Genomic DNA, 26,041 nt, shown 5'->3' with positions numbered 1-26,041 from the left:
TTTCTCAGCAGGGGATGGAAGTGTGCTGATCCTCTTGAAATATATGTATTGTGCTTGTCAAGCAACAGGGTGGCATTCCAAGGGTTTACAGTAACAAGCCTTTAAGTGGCAAAACTATGCAATGTTTATACACACGGATGTAATGGTTAAATACAAAGTTAGGCATTCTGTGCTTCAGTACCAGCTGTATGACTTGCATTAAACTATTTGAACCAACTGGTTCTCAGTGTGAGGTCTGTAGAAATAAAAGTACAGGAAGCATGAACTGTAAGAGACGTACGTAGGCTTAACTTAAAAATAGCTTAATACCTTTGAAAGAAGAGCTTTAAAGTAAGTTTTAACACCAAATTTTATGATTGTATCAACTGTAGGAAAGGGATCGCATGATAGACTATGAATCTCCTTACAGAAGCTGAATTGTAGAAAGGCTACAGTCAAATTTACTTTGGTTTTAGGCAGAAGTATTGGTGTGACTAGGTTTACACTGAGCATACAAAAGACTAAGGAAAAAAATTCACGAAGTCATGCAGGAGCCAATTCAAAATGTACTCGCTGTTATTCCTATGTTGACTATGCCTAGACTCCTGAGCAGCTGTCAGCAGAGGATTAATGCATTGTAGGGCTCTGTTTAAACGTATGCTGATATTCTCAGATGCAATTTCCTTGGATATTCAAAGAATTTGCCTACAAAGTTTTAGTGATCACTTCTAGGTACATGCTGTAGTATATAGCTCTGCACAGGGTCCATTAAATGTACTTTAATACGTGAAACTCCTTTTCATTAGTGGAATACCTTATACATCTGTCTCTTTTTTTTTCTTGGCAAACAACTGTGGGAGGCTTCCAAAGAGGAAGAATAACTTTTGTTTGTTCATACCTTATGAGGGGTTTCATAATCCTGTAACAGGGTGGGACACAACCATCTACCATATGTCTAGCTCACTGTGTCTCTGCCATGTCTGAGAATAAATGTCTAAAGGAAATGTAGACCATGCAATGTTGTCAAAATGTGTTATTTTATATACTATCTTTATCACAGTTGTTAAAGACTGTTTTCATTATAGCTGTTGTGCAGATGACCCTTAAAAGTGGTAGTATTTTCATAGACCTCCAAGGTCACTTGAGTTTCCAAGTCCTAGCTGTTAATACAAGTGCAACTGCATTGGGGCTGACTGTTGATGCAGTGTGGCTTTGATAGTCATTGTTTTCAGTCTTTATTAAAATACACGTCATAGAAGTGGCAGGAAAGCTTGAAACTGTACACTCTGCAGCACCAGAAATGGTGGAAAAAATTGTAAAATGTCTACATAAGCCAAGTACAGTCCATAGTGCCAAATATTTGTTTATAACATTCTTTTATTAGTTATCTGGTAAAATTACAAACTAGAGGAGATGAGGCTTTAACCTTTTTTAGCTAACAGAAGAGCTATAAAAGATATATATCTGAGAAGATTTAACATGAAGCTTGTGCATTTCTGCCAAATAACTGATAGTCCCTAGGCTAATTTTTGTTCTCCTAAATTATATCAAGACTGTATATTTATAGCCATTTGGGACTGTACTAAGTGGTTAATATCTTCAGCGTGTACTTCCTATTGCTAACTAAGATGAAACACAAATCAGTTTTGTCTAGGGAAATAATTTGACACAATTAAGTTGAACCTGAGGAAGTAGTTCTTACTTAGTCTGGCCTTTTTTGCCTGGCTAAGGTGGACATTCATTTGCTCGTATACAACATCTTGGAGTCTGCAGCCTCTCTAATGCTAAAGTATTTCCTGAGGATGTAGAAGATTAGATGTGAATGACAGTCAAAACACGGTTATGTTATAGTTCATAAATGTCCGAATGGATAATCGGTCATAATCTTTCTGCATCACAACTTAGTGGTGTACTGAAAAGCTGCAAGTATAATTCAAGAGAATTTTACTGCCAAGTTTTAATGTTTGTAGCATTTTCCTCCTTATGTTCCATGAATGTAGCTTTTTCCTCCTTATATTTCACAAACTCTTAGAACAGTATATATTCACAGTAACCCTAATGAAACATTTATTTCACTTGCAATGACTTTTTGTTGAGGGCCAAAAATGTAGGATTATTCTGCTTGTTTAGAGGTAGCTTTACTATCCACAACTGTCTTTGTTCACACCCTTTAGATATAAGGGAGTCTTTGATCTTAGAGTGAAATAACACCGTATGTAACTTCAAAAGTTTGCATTCTTTATTGTGCTTTAAAAACAATGCTATGACCTTTTTGAAATGCCATCAGTGTGAAGCTTTAGGTTCAAAGTAGCTTGCTTCTTCCTATTTTCTTGCAATTGGGGGCCTTTCATCCCATAAGTAAATCTCTAAGTGTTATTCTTAGTATCAAAAGCATGAAGAGCAAAGAAGGGAGGCTTTCTACTGGGGCCTGGGGTGGGCAGGGGAAGAAAAGCGGACATGTAGATATTTGTCATATTATCTTCCAGTTGTTACTTAAAAGGTTACAGCTTGTTAACAATGCTGCTTCTTTTTGCAGGGGATGAGTTAACTAAAATGGAGAATGAAGATGAGCAGGGATGGTGCAAAGGACGTCTGGACAATGGACAAGTTGGTTTATACCCAGCAAACTATGTAGAACCAATCCAGTGACAAAGGACAAAATAAATAAAGAAGTGTTACAAAAGCTCTGTAGGCCTGTACAGTATATATTTAAAGCAAGAGGAAGCTGAATGATGTATAGAGTGTATATATTTTAATGAAAAGGCGAGAGCTTGATACTGAAATTGTGGTGATTTAAAGGCAAAAGTTTGAACTAAAAATTTGACATTGTTTTCACAACTTGTGCACAATGCAAAGGAAAGGGGTTAGGTTGAAAAAATAGTATGATAGGAAAAATACTTTTTAAGCTTTTTCTTCCCACATGGTCTGTCATTGTGACTCCTAAACATTTTTGCATTTTCTATGCTTGTGCCTCATCCTACCCTAGGTATGTGGCTTATGCTCACTTTTAATTAATCAGTTATTTTAAGTGACCTTCAGTAACTTGCAACTTGAATTTTAAAGATTATTATAGTTAATTTTCTATTTGTTCTTAGCGATGTCTGAAAGATGCAGTATTTTTTTATTTAAATGCTATGTAGTTAAGCACCTTTTTGTATGCTTGGATTTATCAATTGATACTTAAATTATGATACAGATTGAGTCACCAGTTGACTGAATGAAAACTCTTTCCATGTTGTAGTAATCTTTCTATGTTGTCAGCATGGCTTGAAGTTGTAAAACAAATACTGTATTTAATAAATATCTGTTACAGAGGCTATTTGTAGCAGAGAGATCTGCAGGTGTCACGGGTTGGGATTCTATTATGAATATTGCTTACATGGTTTAACACTTAAACTAAGAGTTTTCCATCTAGATCTTAAATGGCACTCAAAAGAAAGATAAATTATACGTAAGCCCCGGAACAGGAGCTATTTCCAGCACATGTTTGCAGGGAAAAAAAAATAATCTCCTTTGAACTGCTAATGATTTTTGAGTGATTTGAAATGTTAAATCTGTGAAGACTAATTTTTTGAACAGAGAAGACTGTAAAATAGACTAAATGCTTTTTATTAAGAGCCTATCTATGTTGTGTATATGTACATATAATTTGATATTCCAAAATATAAAGAGCATGGCTACTAGTTATCAAGCCTTTTAATGTCAATAAGATTTAGACTGTTTTAAGAGTTTAAATTATAGGTATATTTAAATCTGCTTTCCTGCCATATTCATTACCGTACCATAGATGAAGTATTCTGTGATTAGGTTTTCAGAAGTACAGTAAATACACTAACATACTCAAAATCAGTATTTGTGGACAAATTTGTGGGTCAAAATATAAACTAGCTTTAGTCCTTACATGGATTATTGTAGCAGAACACTGTAAAATCTACATTTGTTTGCAGTTACAACTCAGTCATCTGTAATCGTGTCAAATAGTATACACTTGTGACATTTAAAACTGGGTTGTAAAATTACAGCAGATTTGTGTTTTAAAAAAACCCCTAAGTATCAGGTAAGTAGATATGCTATGTTAGGAAGCTACACTGTAATGAAGCTAACACATCTATTTTGAGGTAACTATAAAACACTGTTGGTAGTCTTGGACTTTATCGTTTGCTTTTTGAGCTTATAGAGATATTTAGTCATCATTTTCAATGAATCAAAATGTGCAAGCTTAGAAAACGGATGTATGTATGTGTCTGTCAAGGAAAACTTATCAACATAATTGTCCATCCACAGGATGATTACTAAGATTGTCAGGAATTACTGGTTTGGGTCTCTGTATTGTAAAATATTTTAGAAAACAATAAAATCTGTTAATCTCTTAAATACTCAGAATGCACCTCTTACTATTTCCATGTATGTGAAAATAGTCTTACGAAGCAAACAACGTGTGCATTTCATTGCAGTTCAAGGTGACAAAATCTGCGTTGTCTAAAAGAACCATGAAGAGGAGTATGGCATTAGTGACATTGCGCTGTTCACAAAAAAGGGGAGGTGCAGTGCACACGGGCTCTAGGCAAGGCATTCCAGCAAAATGTTTGTGGAAGAAGAGGTGACCGTGTCTTTTATGGATATGCAAAAATCTACTGCGATGCTGCTTTCTGTGGTACAGTCAAGTCTGATACAGCTTGGATTTTTTTTATATCTGAATCTCTTCTGCCTTTTGTGAGAGTTTTCTTGGTGACTCGCAGTGATTAATGTAGAAGTGTTTGTGATGGCTAGCTGAAAGTTTTATTTCGACTCCCTCACAAATACTGCATCCTTTAATCTAAATAAAGTCCTATTTTTTTCTTTTTTTATGCTGGATGTCCAGTTTGATGAAAGCACCATAGAATCCAAGTGGAAGGGACCAAGGGAAGTCTCTAGTCCAGTGTCCTACTTAAAGCACAGTCAGCTCTGCATTCAGACCAGATTGCTCAGGCCTTTGAGCTAGTCTGGAAAAATCCCAAAGACTGATTTCATAACCTCTCTGCTCAAACTGCTAGAATGCTTAATTATAAATTTTTTTCCCCCATTTTATTTGCGGTTAGAACCGGCCATATTGCAATTTATGACTATTGTGTATTGTTCTGCTGTGCTCGGTTGGAGCCTGGCTGTGTCATTTTGATAGCTTCATTGTAGGCGCTGGAAGGCTGCGGTTGGGACTGCGAGACTAATCTCTTCTCCAGGCTGACCAAGCCCCATTATCTCAGCCTCTCCTCTCAGAGCACGTGCTCCATCCACCTGACGTCCCTCCACTGCACTTGCTCAGGCTTTTTCAGGATCTCGTACTGAATGTGGGTGGGGAGGGAGGGTGTCCAAAACTGGACAAAGTCTTCCATCATACTGAGTAGCAGAAGCTAATGGCAAACCCATCAAACATTTGAAAATTAATAAAGTATTTTCAAGAAGTTATTTGACTGCTAACAAACAAGCATAAACAATAGGACATTTTAAGTGTTTGAAACTCTTACTATACTTTATTTCAGTGATAACTTTGTGAAACAGACTTGGATTTGGTTAAATGAAAATGACTAGTTCCATCCTCATTTTGAATGGCCAACTGTTTACCTTGCACAGATGAATTCAGTTGAGAATTTTGCTTTAAGAACATGGATCTTAACTCATTATCTTGTATACTGAGTTTCAGTATACCCATCATAGCCAAATTAGAATGAGAATGCAAGGGATTTCTGGAGGCTACCTAGCCCAGCCAGGGGACCTCAAAGCAGGCCCAGTCAGAGCAGGTTATTTAAGGCTTATCCAGCTGAACACCTCCAGGGATGAAGAGTCCACTACCTCTCTTAGCAACCTGTTTTCAAGGTCCATTGCTTTCCCTGTGAGGAATTTTTTTTCCTTATATGTACCAGAATTTCTTGTGTTTCCTCTTGCACTTTGCTTGTGTACCTCTTAAGAGTCTGGCACCGTCTTCTCTGCACTTTTCCATTAGGTAGCTTTAGCCTGCTGGCCACACTCTTGCTAATACAGCCTGGTGTGCTGTGGGCCGCCTTTGCTGCAAGGACATGCTGCTGATTCATGTTGTTCACTCCAATTCCCATGTCTTTTTCTGCAGAGCTTCTTTTGATCCTGTCAGCATCCAGCTTGTCCTGTTGAGGTGTAGTAACTCTCTGCAGGTACAAGACACTGCGTTTGCCTTTGGTGTTCATGAGGTTCCTGTCAGCCTGTTCCTTGAGACTTGAGCTCTCAAGGAGCAATGGCCGTCTGTAAGCTCTCTAATTTGGTATCACCTACAGGCTTGTAGAGAGTGTGTTCTGTCCCATCATCGAGGTTATAAAGGTGTAAGTAATATTGGCCCTAGTACCCATCCCTCAGGATGTCAGTTGGGTTTCCTATGCCCAAGTACAACCATCTGAGTCTGACAGTCCAGTCTATTCAGTCACCCGTTTGGCCACAAGGATGCTACGGGAGGCTGTGTGAGAAGCCTTGCTACGGTTAGCTAAAGCGGGGAACTAATAAAGCCTATTAGGTAACAGTAGAGAAATTTTCCTTGTAAGCTTATCCCAGGTTTAAGCAACTATACTTCACTTTCACGGGATTAAATTTACAAGGTGTAAAAGGAGAATATAATTCTCAGAATGTAGTTTCTCCCCATGCTGTCCCTTCTGTTTCCTTTAGAATTCTGAAGGGAAATAGTATGTTTCAAAACTTACTAGGGTATATTTCCTTGTACTGATGGAGCTACCTGAATATTGCGGTAACCTTGAGCATGTTTCAACCCTTACAGTATGAAAATACTTGCCATTTGCATGGTATTTCTTGAATGCTTTGAAAAAACACGGTGCCTTATTTCACAAAAGCTGTTGACTTTTTGATCTGGATATTTGTAGCGATCACCTAACAAATTAGGTGCTTTGTCTTTTTTTTTTTTTTCTTTTAGTGTAATACTGGTATTTATTTCCAGTAATTGGTAACACTGATGAATTTGTCTAGTTAAAATAGAATATCAAGAGAGTCTTTGCAGGAACATAACAGGCTATTTTATTAGAGAAGGTGCAGAGTTTAGCAGTTCCTGATGCGCAATCCAAAGTAATATTAAAATTCCTCTTAATTTGTTGTTTCTGAGTCTGCCAGCTTGACAGCAAAATTTTGAACACAATTTCCCCAAACTGCCTCTTAATTGACTTTTAAGTTATAATACGAAAATATATATATTTGCTATACGCATAAAAGATGCCAAAAGCAAAGCTGTACCCTCAGTGTAACAAACCAATCCTTTGCTATTCGGTCTTGCTGAGACGTCTGTGAAGTTGGCCTGAGGTACTAAAACTGTTCTCACCATGGCTGAGCTGAGTTTTTTTTTTTTTGTTCTAATGTTGTCTTTCTTCCAATTATGTCTTTATTCTCAACACTTGCCAAGCAAAAATTAAGGCAGGCTTCACGATTGGAGATAAATAGAAATACTGAGGCTTCTAGTGGGAAATCAAAGTAGGCAATAAATGAGATGGTTTTGTACTAATCCAGTATATGATTTGGGTGACTTTTAAGATAACATTTGTGTTAGCTGTGTGTTATTGTAAAACAAAGAAGAAAAGGGAGAGAATAAAGAATGGTATACTGGGGGCTGGATGTCCAGCAGCAATACCCCCTGTTCTCCTGGAGTTGCAGCTGTTTTTAAAAATTAACTTTACGGTTACATAAGCGTTTCCTTAATCTTTCTCCAGTCTTTCTGGTTTGGCAGAAAGTCGTTCATTGACCTGGCCACAAGAGGGAGCTTGCTAATTGTGGCTGAAAGCATCCCTAAGCGTCAAACTGAAGAGCTGCAGATTCTGTTCCTGAAATGGAAGAGTGCAAAATAATCCCACTTTTACTGGACTTACTTTTGCTTCCTTTGAACTAAAACATAAACGGCAATTTCAGAACCTAAGAAGAGCCGTGTGGTGATTACTGCAGTAGACAATACCTTCAGTGTGTTCGACACCTAGCAATTTACCTGTTAATGCTGGGTATGTATCCTTATCAGCTGGTTTTACTTGTCACCTGTTAGAAATTCCAATTCCTGTCTGATACTATATTAATCCTTTAGCACCAAATTTCATAAATACTTCAGGTGCTTCTTGAACCTTCTATTCAGGGAAGAGTACCTACGTACATCTGAAAGTTTTAGTGAGCACCTCTCCACATTTCAGAAGGTGTAACCTCTTCTCTGAAAATGACTGTAGTAGGTCAGACGAAGTCTGTGCCAGAGGTATGTAGTGGGTGCCTTGGGAAGAGTGTGGGAATAGGACAACATGCAGTGACACTTCAGCCGTATTATTTTTGGCTTTCAACGAACTGAGTCTTTGGTCCTATGAAATACGATAAAATTAATTCTTTCCTCATCATTTTGAAAATTCAGTTCACTGCTTTGGCAACAACTGAACGCCACGCTGTTGTTCATACAGATCTAAAAGTCGTTCAGAAAAGTTTTGTTCATACAGATCTAAAACAAGTAGGTCAGAAAAGAGAACCAGTAATGTTCTTTCTTAGTAGTAGCTAGTTCTGACCCCATTAGAGAGGTTCAGACTGTGTTTTTATTTTGCATTTGACTTCAGAATTCCCTTGTTGCTTTATCTGGTCAATCAGTACTCTACAAGACCCTTTTGCAGCTGTTTTCCACTTCTGTGATCGTAAGGAATTTGATATCAATGAACGGCCACCTTTCTATTCACCCTTTTTGTAGATAAATACTCAAATCTACAAGTCCAAGCATGAATCCTTTGGGGGACACACTGGTAATCTCCCACTTTTTATTACTGTAGTCAGGTCCTGGCAGTTAACTTTGGCTTTTATGGGGGACATTAGCATGAACTTTTTGAAAATCCAAGTCACCTGTTACCTCACCTAAATCACCTTTCTGCATGACCCATGAAATCTCCAACCCTGTGAGGTAAATGACCGTATCAGTTGCGAAGTACTGTGATGATAGGTATTTCTAGAACCCCTATGCAGAAAACACTGAAATTTGATTGCCCTGGCATAGGCAAAATGCTGTCATGTGGCAAACATAGGCGGGTTTTGCAATGGGATGCTACTTCCAGCTGCAGCTTTGCAAGTCCCTTGCGTTGCTAACGTGAACAGGCTTACCTAAGCACACCTGAGAACAGCAGCAGCCTTCCCTCCTGACACCTTGCGTGAGGGAGCAATCGCTGGACACTTGCAATTTTTGGCCCTGGCGCTGTTGACCTTGAGAAATGTTGTTTTGAGGATTCGGTCATTAGACAAGCGCAGACCCCCAAGGTTTGTGGTACTAGGAAAGCACTGCCAGGGGACAGTGAAGAAGAGCAACAGCATTCCCTCCTGTCACCTTTCGTGTGGGAGGCTGAACATTTGCAAATCTTGATCCACGGTCTGGTGAGAGCAAAAAACTGTTGTTTTGAGGATTATGTTGTTAGGCAATTGTGGAGCCCCAAGGTTTGTGTGGCGATGAAAGCGCTGCCAAGGGACAGTGAAGAAGAGTGACAGCGTTCTCTCCTGGCGCCTTTTGTGTGGGAGTAATCGTTGGACACTTGGAATTCTTTACCCTGGTGCTGGTGAGCTGAGAAAAATTCTTTTGAGGATTAAGTCTTCGGGAAAGCGCAGAGCCCCAAGGTATGTTGGGTGATGAAAGCACTGCCAAGGGACAGTGAAGAAGAGCAACTGCGGTCTCTCCTGCCACCTTTCATGTAGAAGCAATCACTGCACATCGCAAAGTTTCTTGCCTGGCCCTGGTGAGCTTGAGAAATATTGTTTTAAGGGTTAAGCCTCCAGGAATGGGCAGAGCCCCAAGGTGTGTTGTGCTATGAAAGCTCTGCCGAGGGACAGTGAAGAAAAGCTACGGTGTTGTCTCCTGGTACCTTTCGTGTGGGACCAATTGCTGGATATTGCAATCTTTTACCCTAATCGTCATGAGAGCGAAATAATTTTGAGTATTAAGTCACCAGGAAATCATGGAGCACCAAGGTTTATGGTGCTATAAAAGTGCTGCCAAGGGACAGTGAAGATGACCAACAGCGTTCCCTCCTGGCACTGCTGCTGTGGGAGCAATTGCTGGTCGGCTGGAATTCTTTACCCTTGTCCTGATGAGCTGAGAAATATCATTTTGAGGATTAAGTCACCAGGAAAGAGCAGAGGCCCAAGGTTTCTGGGGCGATGAAAGCACTGCCAAGGGATAGTGAAGACCAACAGCATCCCTCCTGGCACATTTAGCGTAGGAGCTGCAGTTGGACGTTTGCAATTTTTGATCCCTGGTCTGATGAGAGTGAAAAAATGCTGTGGGAACAATCGTTGGTGGCTTGTAATAATTTATCCTGGTGAGCTGAGAAATATTGGTTTGAGGATTAAGGCTCCAGGAATGTGCGGAGCCTCAAGGTTTGTGGGGTGATGAAAGCACCGCCAAGGGACAGTGCAGAAGAATAACAGCTTTTCCTCCTGGCTCCTTTCGTATGGGAGCAATCGCTGGACATTTGCAACTTTTGATCCCGGGTCTGGTGAGAGTGAAAAAATGTTGTTTTGAGGAATAATCACCAGGATACCATGGAGTGCCAAGCTTTATGTGGCTATGAAAGCACTGCCAAGGGACAGTGAAGCAGAGCAACATTGTCCCCTCCTGGTACCTTTAGTGTGGGAACTGCAATTGGATGTTTGCAAATCCTGAGCCTGGTGCTGTTGAGAGCAAAATAATGCTGTTTTGAGGATTAAACCAGTGGTGCCAGGAGGGAAAGCTGTTTCTTGTCCTCCCTGTCCCTTGGCAGTGCTTTCATAGCCCCACAAACCTCAGGGCTCTGCACTTTCCTGATGACTTAGAGTCATAGATTCATAGAATTGTCTAGGTTGGAAGGGACCTTCTATCGAGTCCATCCATTAACTTAACACACTTAAAACCACCACAAAACCTTGTCCCTAAGAACCATGTCTACCTGTCTTTTAAATACCTCCAGGAGTGGTGACTCAACTACTTCCCTGTGCAGCCTGTTCCAATGTTTGATAACCCTTTCTGTGAAGAAGTTTTTCGTAATATCCAATCTAAACCTCCCCTGGTGCGACTTGAAGTGGTTTCCTCTTGTCCTATTACTTGCTACTTGTGAAAAGAGACCAACACCCACCTCGCTACAACCTCCTTTGAGGTAGTTGTAGGGAGCGATAAGGTCTCCCCTCAGCCTCCTTTTCTCCAGGCTGAACAACCCCAGTTCCCTCAGCCACTCCCCATAAGACTCATTCTCTAGACCCTTCACCAGCTCCATTGCCCTTCTCTGGACACTCTCCAGAATCTCAATGTCTTTCTTGTAGTGAGAGGCCCACAGCTGGACACAGTATTCGAGGTGGGGCCTCACCAGTGCCAAGTACAGCAGGACAATCACTTCCCTAGTCCTGTTGGCCACACTATTCCTGATACAGGCCAGGATGCTCTTGGCCACCTGGGCACACTGCTGGCTTATATTCATCCGGCTGTCTACCAATACTCCCAGGTCCTTCTCCATTGGGCAACTTTCCAGCCACGCTTCCCCAAGCCTATAGCACTGCATGGGGTTGTTGTGACCCAAGTGCCGGACCTGGCACTTGCCTTGTTGAACCTCATACCACTCGTCTTGGCCCATCAGTCCAGCCTGCACAGATCCCTCTGTAGAGCCAGATCTAGGTGGATGAGGGGCAGGGGGGAGAGTAGGATGGGAAAAAAAGAGCAGGGAAATCACAGGGTCACAAGTTCATTCAAGTTGGAAAGGACACCGCGGGTGGGGAGATGTTCATCCTGCAGTCCTTCAGGTGCCGGCAGCACCAGTGAGGATGTCAGACCATGATGCTGGGCGTTTTTATCCAGTAGAGTCTTGAAAGCCTCCAAGGATCAATGCCTGAAATAGCAGGGCTTCACTGTTTGGTATTAGCCACTATTTGAATTGATGATGTCTGTACCAAGTTCAAGCTAGAAGCACTGAGCTAGCACAGGGCTACAGCAACCACCACTGACACACACAGCTGAAACTGCCTATCACCTTGCATTTTTACATGTGTCCTGATGATGCATTTCTGCCTTTCTCTCCTGCATTTTATTCTTTAACGGGGAACACACATCTGGTTCTATTTAACAGGTTATTAGATTATTCAGCTACCCAAAACAGAGAGGGAGAGGGAAAGAGAGAAATGCAAATAAACTCAACTGCAAAACAATATAATTGATTACAAAGCAAAAGACCTAGAGAACAGCTGTCAGTTTTACAGGGAGAAAAGCAGATGCAGGTAGAAGTACAGAGAAGTGTTTACAGGGGAAAACTTAGCACAAGACTAAAGATTCGTGGTCATATCGAGCATCACAAGAAGGCAGAAGATGCTATCAAACCTGATCTGACATATGCCAAGACATAAATAATAAACTCAAGTTGCTGTTTCCATCCAGCTTAAAAATGCTAACTTACATCCCTCTCCTGTTTCTGAATATCCAGCTAGCAAACCATCACTGGAAGCGTCGTTCACTAGACGGTTGTCTGACAAACTGCTTTGTGACAAAAAGCAGCAAGAAGATTCAACAGGAGCACAGGCTGCGTGAATTCAGCGCTTGCCAACGATCTCAGGAGAGAGGCTGAGGTGCACCCATGAAAAGTTAGAGAACTTGCCAAGTGATGTAAGTGTCATGGCAACTCCATTGGCAGAAAACTTCTTGAGCTTCAGATAGACTTGGGAAAGGATTTCCTAAAGCCTCTTTCTTCCATTGCTATCCCAGCAACCAGCAGCGGAGCAGTACTGCCCAGCTTCCCTCCTGCAGCACTGACAAACAAAGCAACAGGCATGAAGCAAAAATCAACTTCGATCAATGTCCCTGAGTGATCTGCATCAGAGATTCAAAAGAAGGAAGAGGGCAATGAAACTATAAACAGAAACCCATAATTTACCACCAAGGCAGAGCAGATAGCATGGTGTGTACTCTAAACGAGAGACATGATTTCACCTCAAACAGGGCAAGTTAAAAACATCCGAGGGTTGCACTCTAGCTCTTCTCAAGGCTGGCCAGATGGACACCTGAGCTGCTGAAACAAGCAGCCAGAGAGCACAGCACAACCACACCGGTGAGATCTCCTTGGAAACCTTGTTACCTCCTTTTCCAAACACATCGAACAGCAGACATCTCAGCTGTGACCCGCAGGCTAACAAAGGTGTTGCAATCCCCACTTCTTGAAAACTGATAATCTTTCTCACTTTCTTCCCTCCTCCCATCATTTTGTCAGGAACCATTCCTTTTTAGTCTAGAACAGTGTCATTTCTGAGTCGCAGATCCTTCTTTCCGCTCTTCCCCAAGAGACATGGTGACTTTTACACAAACCAGCAGAATCTGTTGCCCAGTTCTTTTCTTAATGCTCCTCCTGAGTGTTGTGCTTCTTTGGAGAAGTTGGACTGAGTGAGAGTTTTAGCTCTGTCTCACCTTAGGAGACTTTTAGGTAAGTGCTGCTGCCACTTGGTTACTTCCCTTCCTGCCATGCCAGGTTGGTGCAGGGTTTTCATGCCTTCCTATGTGCACTCAAACACATCACATTTGATCCCACTGGATTTTTCTTGAGAAAAATAGAGAAAGTACAGGGCACTTTGTCCTGTTGACCCTCAGGCTCCAGTCAGGGCTCACAGCTCTGTCATTCTCTCGCTTCTGCTGTGCAGAGCTGTGTGATAAAAGCAGTAGGTGGAAATGTCAGCGGAGAGAAAGAAAACTAGTGTCCTCACATCCAGAGGAAGTACAGTGGAGTACTGTGTCCAGCTCTGGAGCCCTCAGCACAAGAAGGACATGGACCTATGGGAGCAGGTCCAGAGGAGGGCCACAAAGATGACCAGAGGGCTGGAGCACCCCTCCTACGAGGACAGGCTAAGAAAGTTGGGGTTGTTCAGCCTGGAGAAGAGAAGGCTCTGGGGAGACCTTATAGCAGCCTTCCAGTACCTGAAGGGGGCCTATGAGAAAGCTGGGGAGGGGCTGTTTGCAAGGGCATGTAGCGACAGGTCGAGGGCCAATGGCTTTAAACTAGAGCAGGGTGGGTTTAGATTAGACATGAGGAAGAAGTTCTTTACAATGAGGGTGGTGAGACACTGGAACCTGTTGCCCAGAGAGGTGGTGGAGGCCCCATCCCTGGAGACATTCAAGGCCAGGCGTGATAAGGCTCTGAGCAACCTGATCTAGTTGAAGATGTCCCTGCTTACTGCAGGGGGGTTGGACTAGATGACCTTTAAAGGTCCCTTCCAACCCAACACATCCTATGATTCTATGATCTCAGTGCTCTGCAGGTGCCTGTTACTCTTATCAGACAGCACAAAGGAGCAAACACCTTTGCCAGCAACCTCTTGATGGCCCTGTCCACTGCAGGCATTAGTGATGTTCCAGCCATGTAAGAGGGGAGATCCTGTGAGGATATTCCAACAATTTGAAAATCAAGTATGGACTATAATCTGGAAAGTGGAATTTCTTCTTTACCCACTGGAGACCTTGACACATTGAGGGAACAGTGACAAGAGGACTGGGACTGTTTCCAGGCTACTCTTCTCATCATCCCTGGATGTCATATTTGAGAATGCACTCTGCATGATGATAAACGTATTTTTTCCCCCCCATTTTCATCCCACCATCCTTCATCACATCCTCTCCTCTGTCCTCCAACTTTTCCTTCTCCTTTCCCCTAACATACCAGCAAAGATATCAACCACCTTCCATTCACAGTGGTCAGGGAGGGAGACAGGCTCAGGTAGTTACAGGGCAGGGACCTGTGACTTTCAACTGCTCCCGGGTAAGACCTCTGTCTCCTGGTGAAAACAGGATGAAGGGAAGGATGCCAGGCTATGGCTGAGGGCGTTTTCTGGAAAAGGGCAGATGCTGAGAAGGAATTCATCAAGTGCTCCCAAAGCAATGGGTCACAAAGCTGGAGTGTGATCCTGTTTGTATACTGTGCCTGTCTCAGTGACTCAGGCACCTATTAATCTCCTAGGAGGTATCTCTGTGACAAAGCATCTGAGAGAGCCAGGCACAAACATCTCTGTAGGCAAATGGCACTAGTTCCTCCATGCCCTGCACTTTTCCTCTCCTTGCCTTTCCTCCAGTGTTGGATTTCTTTTAAATTTCTCCCCATTTCACCTGTTCTCTGTTTTTTCTATCCTTTTATTGTGCTCAAACTCTCTTTTTCCCTTTTCTTTTTCAGGAGGAAGCTACCCAGCCTGTTGGCAACTTTGGCAGCTTTTCCATAGACTTCCAATTCCAGTGCCAGTTGGGGTTAGGAGAAGTTAAAACCAGAACCCAGGAACATCTCTGTCCTTTTGGCTCTTGCAGGAAAACTAAGCAAGCCCAGCATAGAGATCAGCCTCAGTGGCACTGGTCCACGAAGAGAACAAGCCCTTAGCAAGAGGTTGTTTCATTCCCCAAGTGGAGCTTTCGGAGAGGTTCCACTAAGGAATGTTCAGTCATATAGTCGGGGGTGGGGGTGAGAGTGGGGGCGATGGGGAGCCTTTGTGCTGCTGCCTGCTGTTTTCTACAGCAGGAGTCTGCTGCCTGTATGATTCAGCGCACTCCGTCGGCTTTTTTAGGCAGTTTTGTAGCACCTGAGTACATGCTGATAAACAGAAAAGATGTCTGCCTGTAACTGACTGACAGGCTCCTGAAGATGAAGCTGAAAAATGTTGCAAGACCCTGCTAGTTGAGAGGCACTACAAATATTAAATGTTTTCCCTGGAGTGACATTCCCTGCCTCTGCCCTCCATACAAATGGCCTATGGAAGTACCCAGAGAAATGTTGCACAAAGAAGGGGTGCCTGAAAGTCTTTATTTTTTGATAATTTTGGTGTGTCCAGTCCCAAAACGGAAGAAAATGATGAGGAGAAGAAACAGGTCACATCAGAGAATGAGAGAGAGCGTCTCAGTTGGCAGCTATAGTGTCTTGGATCCAGGAGACGTAGTTGCAAACCTTAGTGTAAACTCCGGGATAGCCTCTCTGCGCACATCCAATACCCCAGGAAACAATGCCCTGGAGCTGCCCATTGCAGACTACTGGACCGCCGGAATCCCCCTGTGCACATAAAGGATACGGATATTCAGCAAATGAGAGGAGCGTGAAGTGATGAGGCAGAGATCCCAGAAATCACTGACAGTCGAGGGAGCTCCGTTGGGCTTTTTCTGCACTGAAGTTCTACAGAGGTCATTTCTGATTACCACTCTACACCTGATGCTCCTGTGCCTTACTTTAGCTCCAAGGGCACTGCAGCTGAGGATGAGTAAGCTGCCTATTTTGGATGGATGCAGTCCTTGGCAGACGCTTAGGATATGGGTGTCTTAAACATTATTCTGCCAAATAACTCCGTGGAGCTTGGCACATGTAAAATGCAGACCAATTGTCAGGTGTGTTCGTTTTCCAGACTACCCGGATCTTGGCATACTGGCTATGTAATTTTTGGTGAGTCCAAACCTAACATTTGTGTCCTAAGCTCTGAAGTCACCGTGATTACTACTGATTCTCTGGTGCAGGACTCCTCCCTTTTCAATAGCCCAAGGTGCAGGAGGTGGCATAGTCTGCTTGTGGAAGTTTAGGGCAGAGGTATCGGCCATCTCAAAAAGGGACAATGACCGACAGAGTGGGAAAAAAGCTAGCCTCACTCAGTAAGCAGCTTTCACCCTAAGTCTCTGCTGTTGTTCAAAAATACGACATTCAGACACGCCAGTGCAGTGAGAGTAGCAGATTCTCTAATGCGACGGCCTCTTCTACTGGCAACAGGCAGGAGAGAAACATATGGGAAAGGAGAGACAGATGTTTTACCTGGCAGGAGTCTTTCCCTCCCTCCAGGAATCCTACACACATCATATTGTTGGTAATTTGCCGAGGGTAGGCATCGCTGCACTCTCTTGCGGAGAGTACGGGAGCCTTCAGGCACTGCAAGGTGTCCGGAAACAAATCTAGAAGAAAACAGAGAGAGGTGGTTGATGACATCTCTGAGTTCATTTTGGAGCCCGGAGGAGATCTTCCTTATCAGAAAAGTAATGACTGAGCATCCTGTTTTAGTGGTCGTCATTTTTCCTCTGAACGGTAATCACAGCATGGATTCCTTTTGTTCAGATGGAACTGCAGCCACGTTAATTTTTCTGATACCTAGACAGTCATCAAGTGGCAAGTGTGGTGCCACGAGCTACTCTTGTAGCCCATATGCTGGAGGAAACCTGCGCCTCAGGAAAACCATCCTCTCCTCTGGTGCAGGTTTTGTTGTCGTCGGTGGATTAGACACCAGTCACCATTGGCCATGTGGCCATTGGCCATTGGCCATCTGACCATTGGCGTAGGAGAACGGAGCTCTCTTGTAGTAATTTGAGATCCACAATCACAGATTTTGATCTTGTTCTCAGAGCACTGACAACTCTATTGGCATTAGTTAAATTGCCAGTGCTTGGCACTGCACAGCTGATAGCGCCAGGCCACAAAATTTATGGCGGAGTGAACATGCTGGTGACTCGAGTGATTCCATGTTCGTACCACAGAACAAGAGGAAGGACCTTATAAAGGATTTCCTTCAAAGCAGTTAAATTGTTACCGTCCTATACGGACTCATCAGTGAAAAAGGCCCGTCCCACAGCACTTCTCTGAGCTTTACCCTGCACAGTTTGGAGTTAATTGCGGAGTCTTAGAGCGTCTCCCGGGCCCTTGCGATGCTGTACATTCCCACAGAGTACTCACTGCCATTGCTGAGTGTGTTGCCCCAGCCAGAGATGAGGCACGTGGTGCCTGTGGTCACACAGCTGGTAGGCAGAGGAATTGTTTGGACAGCTCGGTTGAGCTGGGCTGGTACGGAAAGCTTGATGAGCATAATGTCATTGTCCAGTGTTCTGGAGCTGAAGCGAGGGTGGCGGATGACTTTAGCTGAATTGATCAACTGCTGTGTCGATTCTGTGAGTTCCAGGTTATGTTTCCCGAGCTGCACTTGGATGCGCCTGGAAAAGAGAAGGAATGGCACGTACTTTACTGCTACCGCCTGCTTATGAGGAACCTCCCCGTCACCATATGCGCTCGCTGCAACATCGCTACTGTGGGAGCTGTTTTCATGCAGGTCATCTTTCTTGTCCTGCAACACGTCCTGGGGATCCACACTGAGATCTTACCCACTCCCAGCACAGCTGGTGAGTTTCTGCAGGTTCCTTTTGTTGAGCTGGGACGAGTCGGATATATAACAGTGCTTTATACAAACATTCTGGAAAAAGGCAAACTGCTGTCACCCTGACCTCATTGCCCTTCCTGTTCTCCGGTGACTAAGTTGTAGCAAGATTCATGCAGTTTGTAAGAAGTCACAGCCCGTAACTCATTGCTCGATTATCACCTTGCCATTTCAGAAAGTGCTCTGCATTCCCAGAAGCATTTGCAGAAGTGGAAAAGCCCTCATGATGCCTCAGCCCAGCTTCCTGAACGAGCCACCCATTCCTTGGTTGTCCCCTGTCAGAACAAAGTCCCTTCCAGATTTGGATCTCACAGCTCAGACTTCCTGCTAGAAGCGAACTGGAAGAAAGAAGTAGCTTTAGGGAAGAATATAGTTTTTTGTACTCACGACTTGTAGCAGTGGGCAGCCGACACAACCCACTGGCTGCTGATGAGGGAACCTCCACAGAAGTGATACCCAGAATTCAGGGACACCTGGTAGGGGACAGAGTTCTCTGCACAGGTGTAGCCTCCCACGATCTTGTCATCATCATCGTCAGCGTTGACGGGGAAGGCAACTGGGAGATAAGAAGTGGCATATGTCAACATCTGCCATAAGGAGTCTTGTCCCCCTGCGACTGACTGAAGCGTCTCACTTGCAGGCTGTACTTCTCTGAAAACTCACAGTACCAGCGGGCAAGCACGCAGCCATTGTCCAAAACTTTACAGCAGCTTTAGGACTTCCTGGCCAGCGGTGTTACCTTCGTACTTGGTACTCCTTAAGGGAGAGACAGTCTTTTTTTGAAGCTGACGCACACATTTCAGTAGTGCTGGGACGAGAACCCCTATGAAGGCTTTCGTTCCCCATTTTGTGACACAAGCAATTGTGAACGGACACAGTCAAAAGAAGTTGCAGTGCTGTGCCGTAAAGTTTGTGCAAGCTGAAACTGGACTTCCCTTTCCCCCAGTAGACTGCCCTGTAAATGTGCTCAGAAAATGGGCTTCCTTACAACTCACAAAAGCAGAAGTACAAAACATACTCACCAGCCACCCCAACAAAGGTGAGAAACAGTATGAATTTCATGATCTCGACACAGCCTCACGCCCCGACTGGTGCACTGCAAGTGTGAGCTGCTAGAAATACATTTTTTGAGATGGCCTTATCTCTAGTCCAAGGTTTTCTCCAGACAAAAAGTACACAGTGGAAAATTTGAAGATCCAAATGTGGTCATTAACAGGCACAGGCAGAAAGTAAAAATAACATATCAGTTAATAATAAACCTTTCCTAAGATAGAGAGCTATTTCAAATTATTTCAGAGGGCTGCCTTCAACTTAAAAATACCTTTGGGCTTTGGAAGGTGTGTAGTTGTTTGTCTGTCTATCTCATTCCTATACGCAGCACCTGTTGAGGGCAACCCTCAAACCCCTTTGAGATTCCTCTGCGCTGATGGTGTCATTATTAAAAATGTATATTTTTACTGGAAGCTGAATATTGTAGGTAATGGACAGTAATACTATGCATTTAGATTTAAATAAACAAAACAAAGATATACAAAGCGAAGCAAAACAAAACACCCCCAAACGTCTCAGTGTTCATTTGTTAATTGTATTTTATCAAATTCCTTTTCTTGAGTAATGTGTTCGTGTGTGTTTTTATCATATAGAACACAGCGTTTCCCCACATAAAATGATTCAAAAGTAATTTCAATGAGGATGAAAAAACTATTCTGTGCCCAACCCCACCTTCCAAGTTAAATAGCTCAAATGTGGGAATTCTCACCACATCTCTTTGAAAGCATTTCTCTCACCTAATCCTTATGATAATATTGGCCTAAGTACCAAAACACGTATTTTTTTATTTAGCTGTGGAATGTTCTATAGATACTAATTTTTGCCATGGAAGAATTTCAGTATAACATTGATGCTTATGGATGTAATGTGTATGAACAAAAATACTGTGAACACAAATAATGACATCTTCTGCAATCCTTCTTTGAAAGAGTGATTATTTCTCTCATGATGCTGCCTTTGCTAAAGCTTAATGCGTTTGATGAATGTCCGTTTTTCCAAGCAGCTGCCAACTTCATCATGCTAGCTCCTGAAAGACATGGGGTAACCTCAAGTGACTGTAAATGAAGTCATGTGCTTTGAGATGCTGAAATGGCATGAGAGACTAAGTCGGAATAATCTTTCTACTCCGTTTCTTGATCAGTTTTTGGAGAGCCCTGGAAGACTGGTGTACAAAATGGCACTGTCCAGGTGGAAATTTTCCTTCACGTTAAAGATCAAGTCCAAGACCAAGGGACTCCTCCAAGCAGCTGCATGACTTGTCTTGGGCTTTAAACTGGTATCAGTGCACAGTTTTCTTACAAACATGGTTTATCCTGAGAAACAAATAAGGATTAGAAGCTTCCTGTGGAAAGGGGAAAGATCCGTAATGGGCCTGAGCATGGCAAAAATTACCAAGGCTATCTAATCCCATCATAACTAAGCAGAGAAAGAGCAATTCCTAATCTACAGTAGTGTACAACTTGACATCCCTGTGGATTTTTAATTTCTTTGTTCAAAACATAACTTTGGCATGGAGACAGGTTGTCATCAGATATTTTAAAACAATATTTTTTCCTGAGATACAGCTCTAATGACCTATGAGGTAACACTTAGGCTATGAGGGACAACTTCCTTTTCCTTCTCTTCATAGGGTTTAATATTTGGCTTAGTATCCTCACAAATTTTCGGAAAATCCAATAATTCAGCATTTGAATTGGGAAGCTTGACCATACCTGCCTTTATCTTGGTACTTTTTTTCTTTTCCCTTGTTACTTGTTTAACCTGTTCTGGTCTTTAACAGATCAGTTCTTCTCAACAGCAGGAAAGGCATCATATAGGGACGGCTGGTGATCTCCTTGAAGAAAAAGGTCTCTCTGAGACTCTCTAGGCTACTTGCTTAAGTCACCAAGAGGACAGTACTGACCTCTTCCCAGGCTACTGCCAGAGCTCACGGCAAAAGTCCTGGGTCACAGTTCCTGTGGTTCTTGTGTTCCTAAGTCCTTGATGTCAGATATCTAGTGAACATGCCTCACCCGAGTCCCTCCCGTTCTCCTATATTCCCCTCTGTAGAAGGGGCCCCTGCTATAGAGGCTCCCATGAATTCCAGAACTCCAGGGTGTGTGCCAGCAGGGCAGCTCCTGGAGGATACTGATCTCAAATGAAGGCAAAGGGCTGTTTTTGATGCACAGCTCAGGGGTCATCCAGCAGACAGGCTGCTTCAGAACAGCCCTTCAGGCCTTTCAGTGGGAACTGTGAAGGATGAAGAGAATCCTTTGCATTCAGGATGAAATTGGAACATCTCCTGCCGCTTCTCCTTCCTTCCTTTAAGATGACGAATCCCTACCTGGAATGTAAATACCCTCTTCTGCTCAATGCTGCTGAACATCCCACAGACCCATTGCAAGGTTTTTTCAGGGTCTTTCAAAAAATACACTCCAGGGATACATCTCCAGGTGCAAACAAGTCTCTCATTTAATGCAAAGCTGCAGCTCCAGGGGCACAGGAAGAAGGAGGATCAGTGAGTGGAGGGGAGCTGTGTTGGTTGGAATGGCACCTTGCATTTCTAGAAATCCATGTTCCTAGTTCAAGTATTTCAGTCAGCTGTATCATCACCGGACTCAGATAAAGTACATACATTTGTCCAGGCTGATGCAAGATCCTGGGAAAGGGAAAGGTGGTGAGACCATGTACTAACATAGATAGAGCTTCCCAGGAGCATAAAGTGGAGGAGTTTCTGAGGCTAGTCCTTGTATATCTCACTGAGCTTAGTGGTGGAGGCACCGTTGATTCTCTCTTCCCCAGTCTCCCTCCCTGCCTGGTAGGAGCTGGTACAGTCTCCAAAGAGTCCCATCCTATAGCCCTCTACACCTGAGCAAACCTTCTTTCACAGCCTCTTGTCTGGTTCTTTCTGCCTGCATTTCACTTTCCCCGGAAAGCATTCTGACTTTCTTCTATTTCCACCCATGTCAGAGACTTGGACTGTCAGCATCTTAGAGAGACAGAGGAGGTAGGACATGACAGGGGTGTGTAAAATTTTGAGTGGCCTGGGGAGACTGGGGAAGGATGGTTTGCTTGCTGTGTCTGCCTGTACAAGAATTAAGGGCTTGCAAGAAATGCTAGGGTGTTTGGCAGGTTCAAAAGTAGCAAAGGTCAATTCTTCCTCTTTTAGGATATCTGTGAACTCCTTTCCAGAGGTTTTTGTAGATGCAAAAAGTTTACACGGCCTCAAATAATGAAGGGAAGAATTTGTGGAAGAAAAATCCATTGAGGGCTATGAGGTTGAAAGACACCCCATCTGACCTCCCTTGTCCCCTGGAACCTCCTCGTGTTTGACACTTCCCTGCCCCTCTGTCCCAGTAAGAGACCAAAGAGAAGTGTGGAAGCCTCTAGACTCTCACTCATCTGACAGAGCGTCTCCCATGACCCAGAGAAGGATAGTCAGGGCTGCCAAAGTCCTGCGAGAAAGTTTGGAGAGTTACCCAAACTCATCCCTTCATTTCCTGGAGCGTAGATGGGGCCCTGGCAGCAGCTCAGCCCCTTTTGAGCAGAATGGGAGGGCTCAGGTCAGGTCTGACCTGACAAAGATGTATGTTAGAAGGAGGGTTTATCTGACAATGCTGCTGTGCTGTTCTTGTTCTGAGATGGGAAACGGGCATGGGGCTTAAATCATTAAAACATTTGCCGTAATGGTCCCTAGTTCTGGAAGGGACTTGCCTGGGGAGTAAAGCACCTAGCTTTCCTAGGCAACACAAAGACCCCTCAGAGCATCTCTTTTCAGAGGATTCCTCTTGTGTTCAGGTACTAGGATTTCTCGGAAAGGATCTCCATGTAGAGATCCCTTCTGCCTTCCTTCCCCTACAGCTGGTTCCTGTATTGCTTGGATAAATCGTTAAATCGGATCGAAAGAGCAACAGATTGTGATGCACATTTCCTTCTCCAGCCTTTAAGCGATATTTCCCTGGGTCCTGGAAATTCTCCAGTTGCCTTGACAGATATTTTTTCCTGCCCTCCTCTTTCTTCCTTGTCCAAAGCATAGAACCCAGGCATTTAGAGAGGAGTGTGGCCAAGGGAAGCTGTGGTACCTAAGATCCTGTTCTGGTGGAGAGGGACTGGGCTGTGAAACCAGGAGAGGGAGGGGGAGAGGAAGGGGAGGAGGGAAGGAGAGAGGGAGAGGCTTTGGCGTGGTGGAAGACGTACTCCAGGGAGAGTGGAGGGAGATGAGGTGGATCATTGTAGCCCAGAGGGTCCAAGAAGAACCAGGACCAACTCAAGAGACACCAGAGCTGATTTGTTCTGAGTGATGGAACATGGAGCAGCAGGCAAAAATCAGATGGCAGGGGATAAGGTTGAAAAAAATACAAAGATCCCTTTCCAAGACTAGGACCTGCCAAGAGTCCCTTCCCAGCTGCACCTCTGACTGCCCAACTCTTCCCCAGTTTCAGAAGTGGGGTCCCCCACCCACTCCAGATGTGATAGAGCTGGCTGAAACAAAATGGAGGGACAGAAGGTCTCCAATATTGACAGAAATCTGGGCTTCCCCATAGCCATTCTGAGTGATAGAAAGATGTGTTATTGCTCTGAGGCCATGGGACAGAGGGAATGAAAAATCCTGGGTCTTTTATTAGACCACTCTGTTGGAAATGGCATAGTCCTGTCCATGGATCCCTTGTTCCCAGGTAATACATCCCTGGATCCCATGATCCCTGGATTCACATGTTCCTGGGTCCCCTCTCCATGAGGCCTATGTCTCAGGCCCTGTGTCCCTAGGGTCCCTGGGCCCTAAGTATCTTGTCTTTCAGGTTTCCAGTTCCCTAGTCCCATGTCTTCAGTTCCCTTCCACCAGAAGCTCAGTTTCTGCACATAATAGCTTTTCCAGGAGCTCTTTTTTAACTTTTTTTTTTTCCCCCAGAGAGTTGTAGAGGAGTCAGCTATATTCTCCCATCATTTTCTGGAACATTCACATTTAAGCTTTGCATCAAGCAGATTGGTGTTTTGGAGCTGACTCGATCCAGTTGTCCTGAATTCTTCCCTACTGCTTGGACAACCCTGGCCTTCATTCTGTTTGTGGGGACATTGATCCTGACTAATATTAACCCAAGCAGAAACTCCATTTCAACTTATGCTACTGCTGTAGAAACTGCCAGACCCTCCAGTGTGCCATCAGAGCTACTGACATTCTGCTGAGGAAAGAGTATAGGATTGGAGGAGGGGAACTAAAATCTCCAGAAAACACATAATCAGATGTGGAAGATTTGCAAACTCCTGCTCCCAGGAATGCCAATGCACTGGATGGACCTATGCCATGCTCAGTGCTTCCCTAGGGCATGGAGGATCTTGACCTTTACCCAGAGAGCTCCAGTCTCCCCATAAACTTCTGTCCTGATACCAGAGCCTCTTAAAAGAGTTATTAATCTCTTTTGACGTGTTTTCTGCTCATCTCCCTCATTGCTGTGGAGCTGTGACATCTGCCTCCACCTATGGAAGTCCCATTGTAGACCCATACCCTCCCCCTCCTGAAAATTGTTGCCTCCCATTTATTTGGGGACATAATTTCCCCTTGAGACAAGGTGGTCATGTCCACACAGAGTCCACCACTACTCATCCCATTGCCACTGAAGCTGTCAGCATTCTGAAAGAAGTTTGTCTGAGTCCTTGGTGAAAACCCAAACCCCGCTACTTAGACATTTGTGTGGGAAAGACACCTCTGCCTCTAGTCTAAATCTCACTTTCCCTCTCTGTGTCTATTCCAAGGCACCATGATAACTAGGGAAAAGCTCATTTTACCTGAAAGCTGCCATGATGCATCTCAACGCCAGAAGACAGTCAGGAATGTAGCACAAATTTGCCCCTCCATTGCTCTTTCCTCAACCTGGGGTACCTGTGCCCTTCAGGTCGGGACTCTGCAGGATGCTGAGCCTGAGGCTGGATTTATAAGGAAGTCAGATTCTGCCACCTCAGCCCTGCCTGAGCCAAGCCCTGTTTTATCACCATCAGGTTTCTTGGTACCGCCAATATCTGCCATGGCTTGTCACTCTGTTTGCCACTCCCTTTTGCCTCAACTTTGTTTTCTTTTCATCCACATTCTCCAGTTTCTCAGGGATGCAAGATTTTGGCTCTGAGACTTCAAGGCCATGCCAATGAATTGCCACAGTCCCCAGTCAGTGGCTTATAAGTGAGGTTCTTCCTGTTGTCCTGCTATGGGTCCTCCAGGGAAGGACTTCTCTCTGGGCCCTCATGGGATTTCCACTGTTCCAACTTGTGCACATGGGGAAACTGAGACCAGAGTAGGATCTTCCTAAAGTACAGTGTGTAGTGCCTTGTAGCATTTACCATGATTTGGTAACCGCCAGGCATGGACAGAGAGAGCTACTGCAACCCCAGACAAGACATGACAACGGTGCATGAAAGCATGAAGGGCTTCCTATTCCACAGGGGCAACTGTCCCATCCCAGAGCTGAACTGCAGTCTGACAGGCATGGGACCAGGGCAACTGTGAGACCACTGGCTCCTACCCTGTTCCATCTTGTAAGCCTCAAGTTCTGTTGCTCCTCTTGAAGCTGGGGTAAGAACTGAGGTATCCAGGTCCCTAAACCCACGTGGAGAGAGAACCCAGGCATTCTACCCCTTCCCTCGACAGCAGTAGAGAGTGATTAGAGCCAGCCAAAAATTCACTCTGCTAGGAGGACACTAAGAACATTGAGTTTATTTTGATGAATGATAATCTTTGATTCTCTTTGTGATTCCCCGTTTCCCAGTAGAGGAACTCCACTGCCCTAATTCTCAGTGGAGGGGCCATGGCAGAGATAGTCACTGGGGGGTTGGGGTGTAGTGGTCAAATGGGGAGCTGCAGTGACGTCTTGGAAACAGCCCCCTTTTCACA

General features: G+C 44.0%; 2 protein-coding genes across 7 annotated transcripts in view; one reads left to right on the top strand and one right to left on the bottom strand.

Annotated features, from left to right (window-relative positions):
• PACSIN2 (protein kinase C and casein kinase substrate in neurons 2) overlaps positions 1–4,353 on the top strand; it is a 64,948-nt gene extending 60,595 nt beyond the window's left edge. For all 6 annotated transcript variants that reach the window (XM_054204587.1, XM_054204579.1, XM_054204540.1 and 3 more), the window contains one exon: positions 2,516–4,353. In XM_054204587.1, the coding sequence (XP_054060562.1) occupies positions 2,516–2,628 (113 nt within the window). In that variant the 3' untranslated portion in view covers positions 2,629–4,353. The remainder of the gene's footprint in view (positions 1–2,515) is intronic.
• Positions 4,354–15,754: 11,401 nt separating this feature from the next.
• On the bottom strand, positions 15,755–19,209 carry LOC128913001 (trypsin I-P1-like). The gene is made up of 5 exons (XM_054209891.1): positions 19,155–19,209; positions 18,520–18,688; positions 17,658–17,911; positions 16,749–16,885; positions 15,755–16,004 (listed from the first exon to the last, which is right to left on the bottom strand). Exons 1-5 carry the CDS (start codon positions 19,192–19,194, stop codon positions 15,855–15,857), a joined length of 750 nt encoding a protein of 249 aa, XP_054065866.1. The 5' UTR covers positions 19,195–19,209; the 3' UTR covers positions 15,755–15,854.
• Positions 19,210–26,041: the final 6,832 nt, after the last annotated feature.

Source organism: Rissa tridactyla, chromosome 1, assembly GCF_028500815.1.
Source record: "Rissa tridactyla isolate bRisTri1 chromosome 1, bRisTri1.patW.cur.20221130, whole genome shotgun sequence".
NCBI classification, from domain to species: domain Eukaryota; kingdom Metazoa; phylum Chordata; class Aves; order Charadriiformes; family Laridae; genus Rissa; species Rissa tridactyla.
The sequence above is the reverse complement of the archived record's forward strand: the minus strand, read 5'-3'. Positions and strand labels throughout refer to the sequence as shown.

Coding starts and splice junctions, on each gene's coding strand:
- LOC128913001 (XM_054209891.1), bottom strand. CDS start 19,194: ATGAAATTCATACTGTTTCTCACCTTTGTTGGGGTGGCTG. Junction 18,689..19,154: donor CACCTTTGTTGGGGTGGCTG/GTGAGTATGTTT, acceptor CTTATCTCCCAG/TTGCCTTCCCCGTCAACGCT. Junction 16,886..17,657: donor CAACACACTCAGCAATGGCA/GTGAGTACTCTG, acceptor GTTTTCTTCTAG/ATTTGTTTCCGGACACCTTG.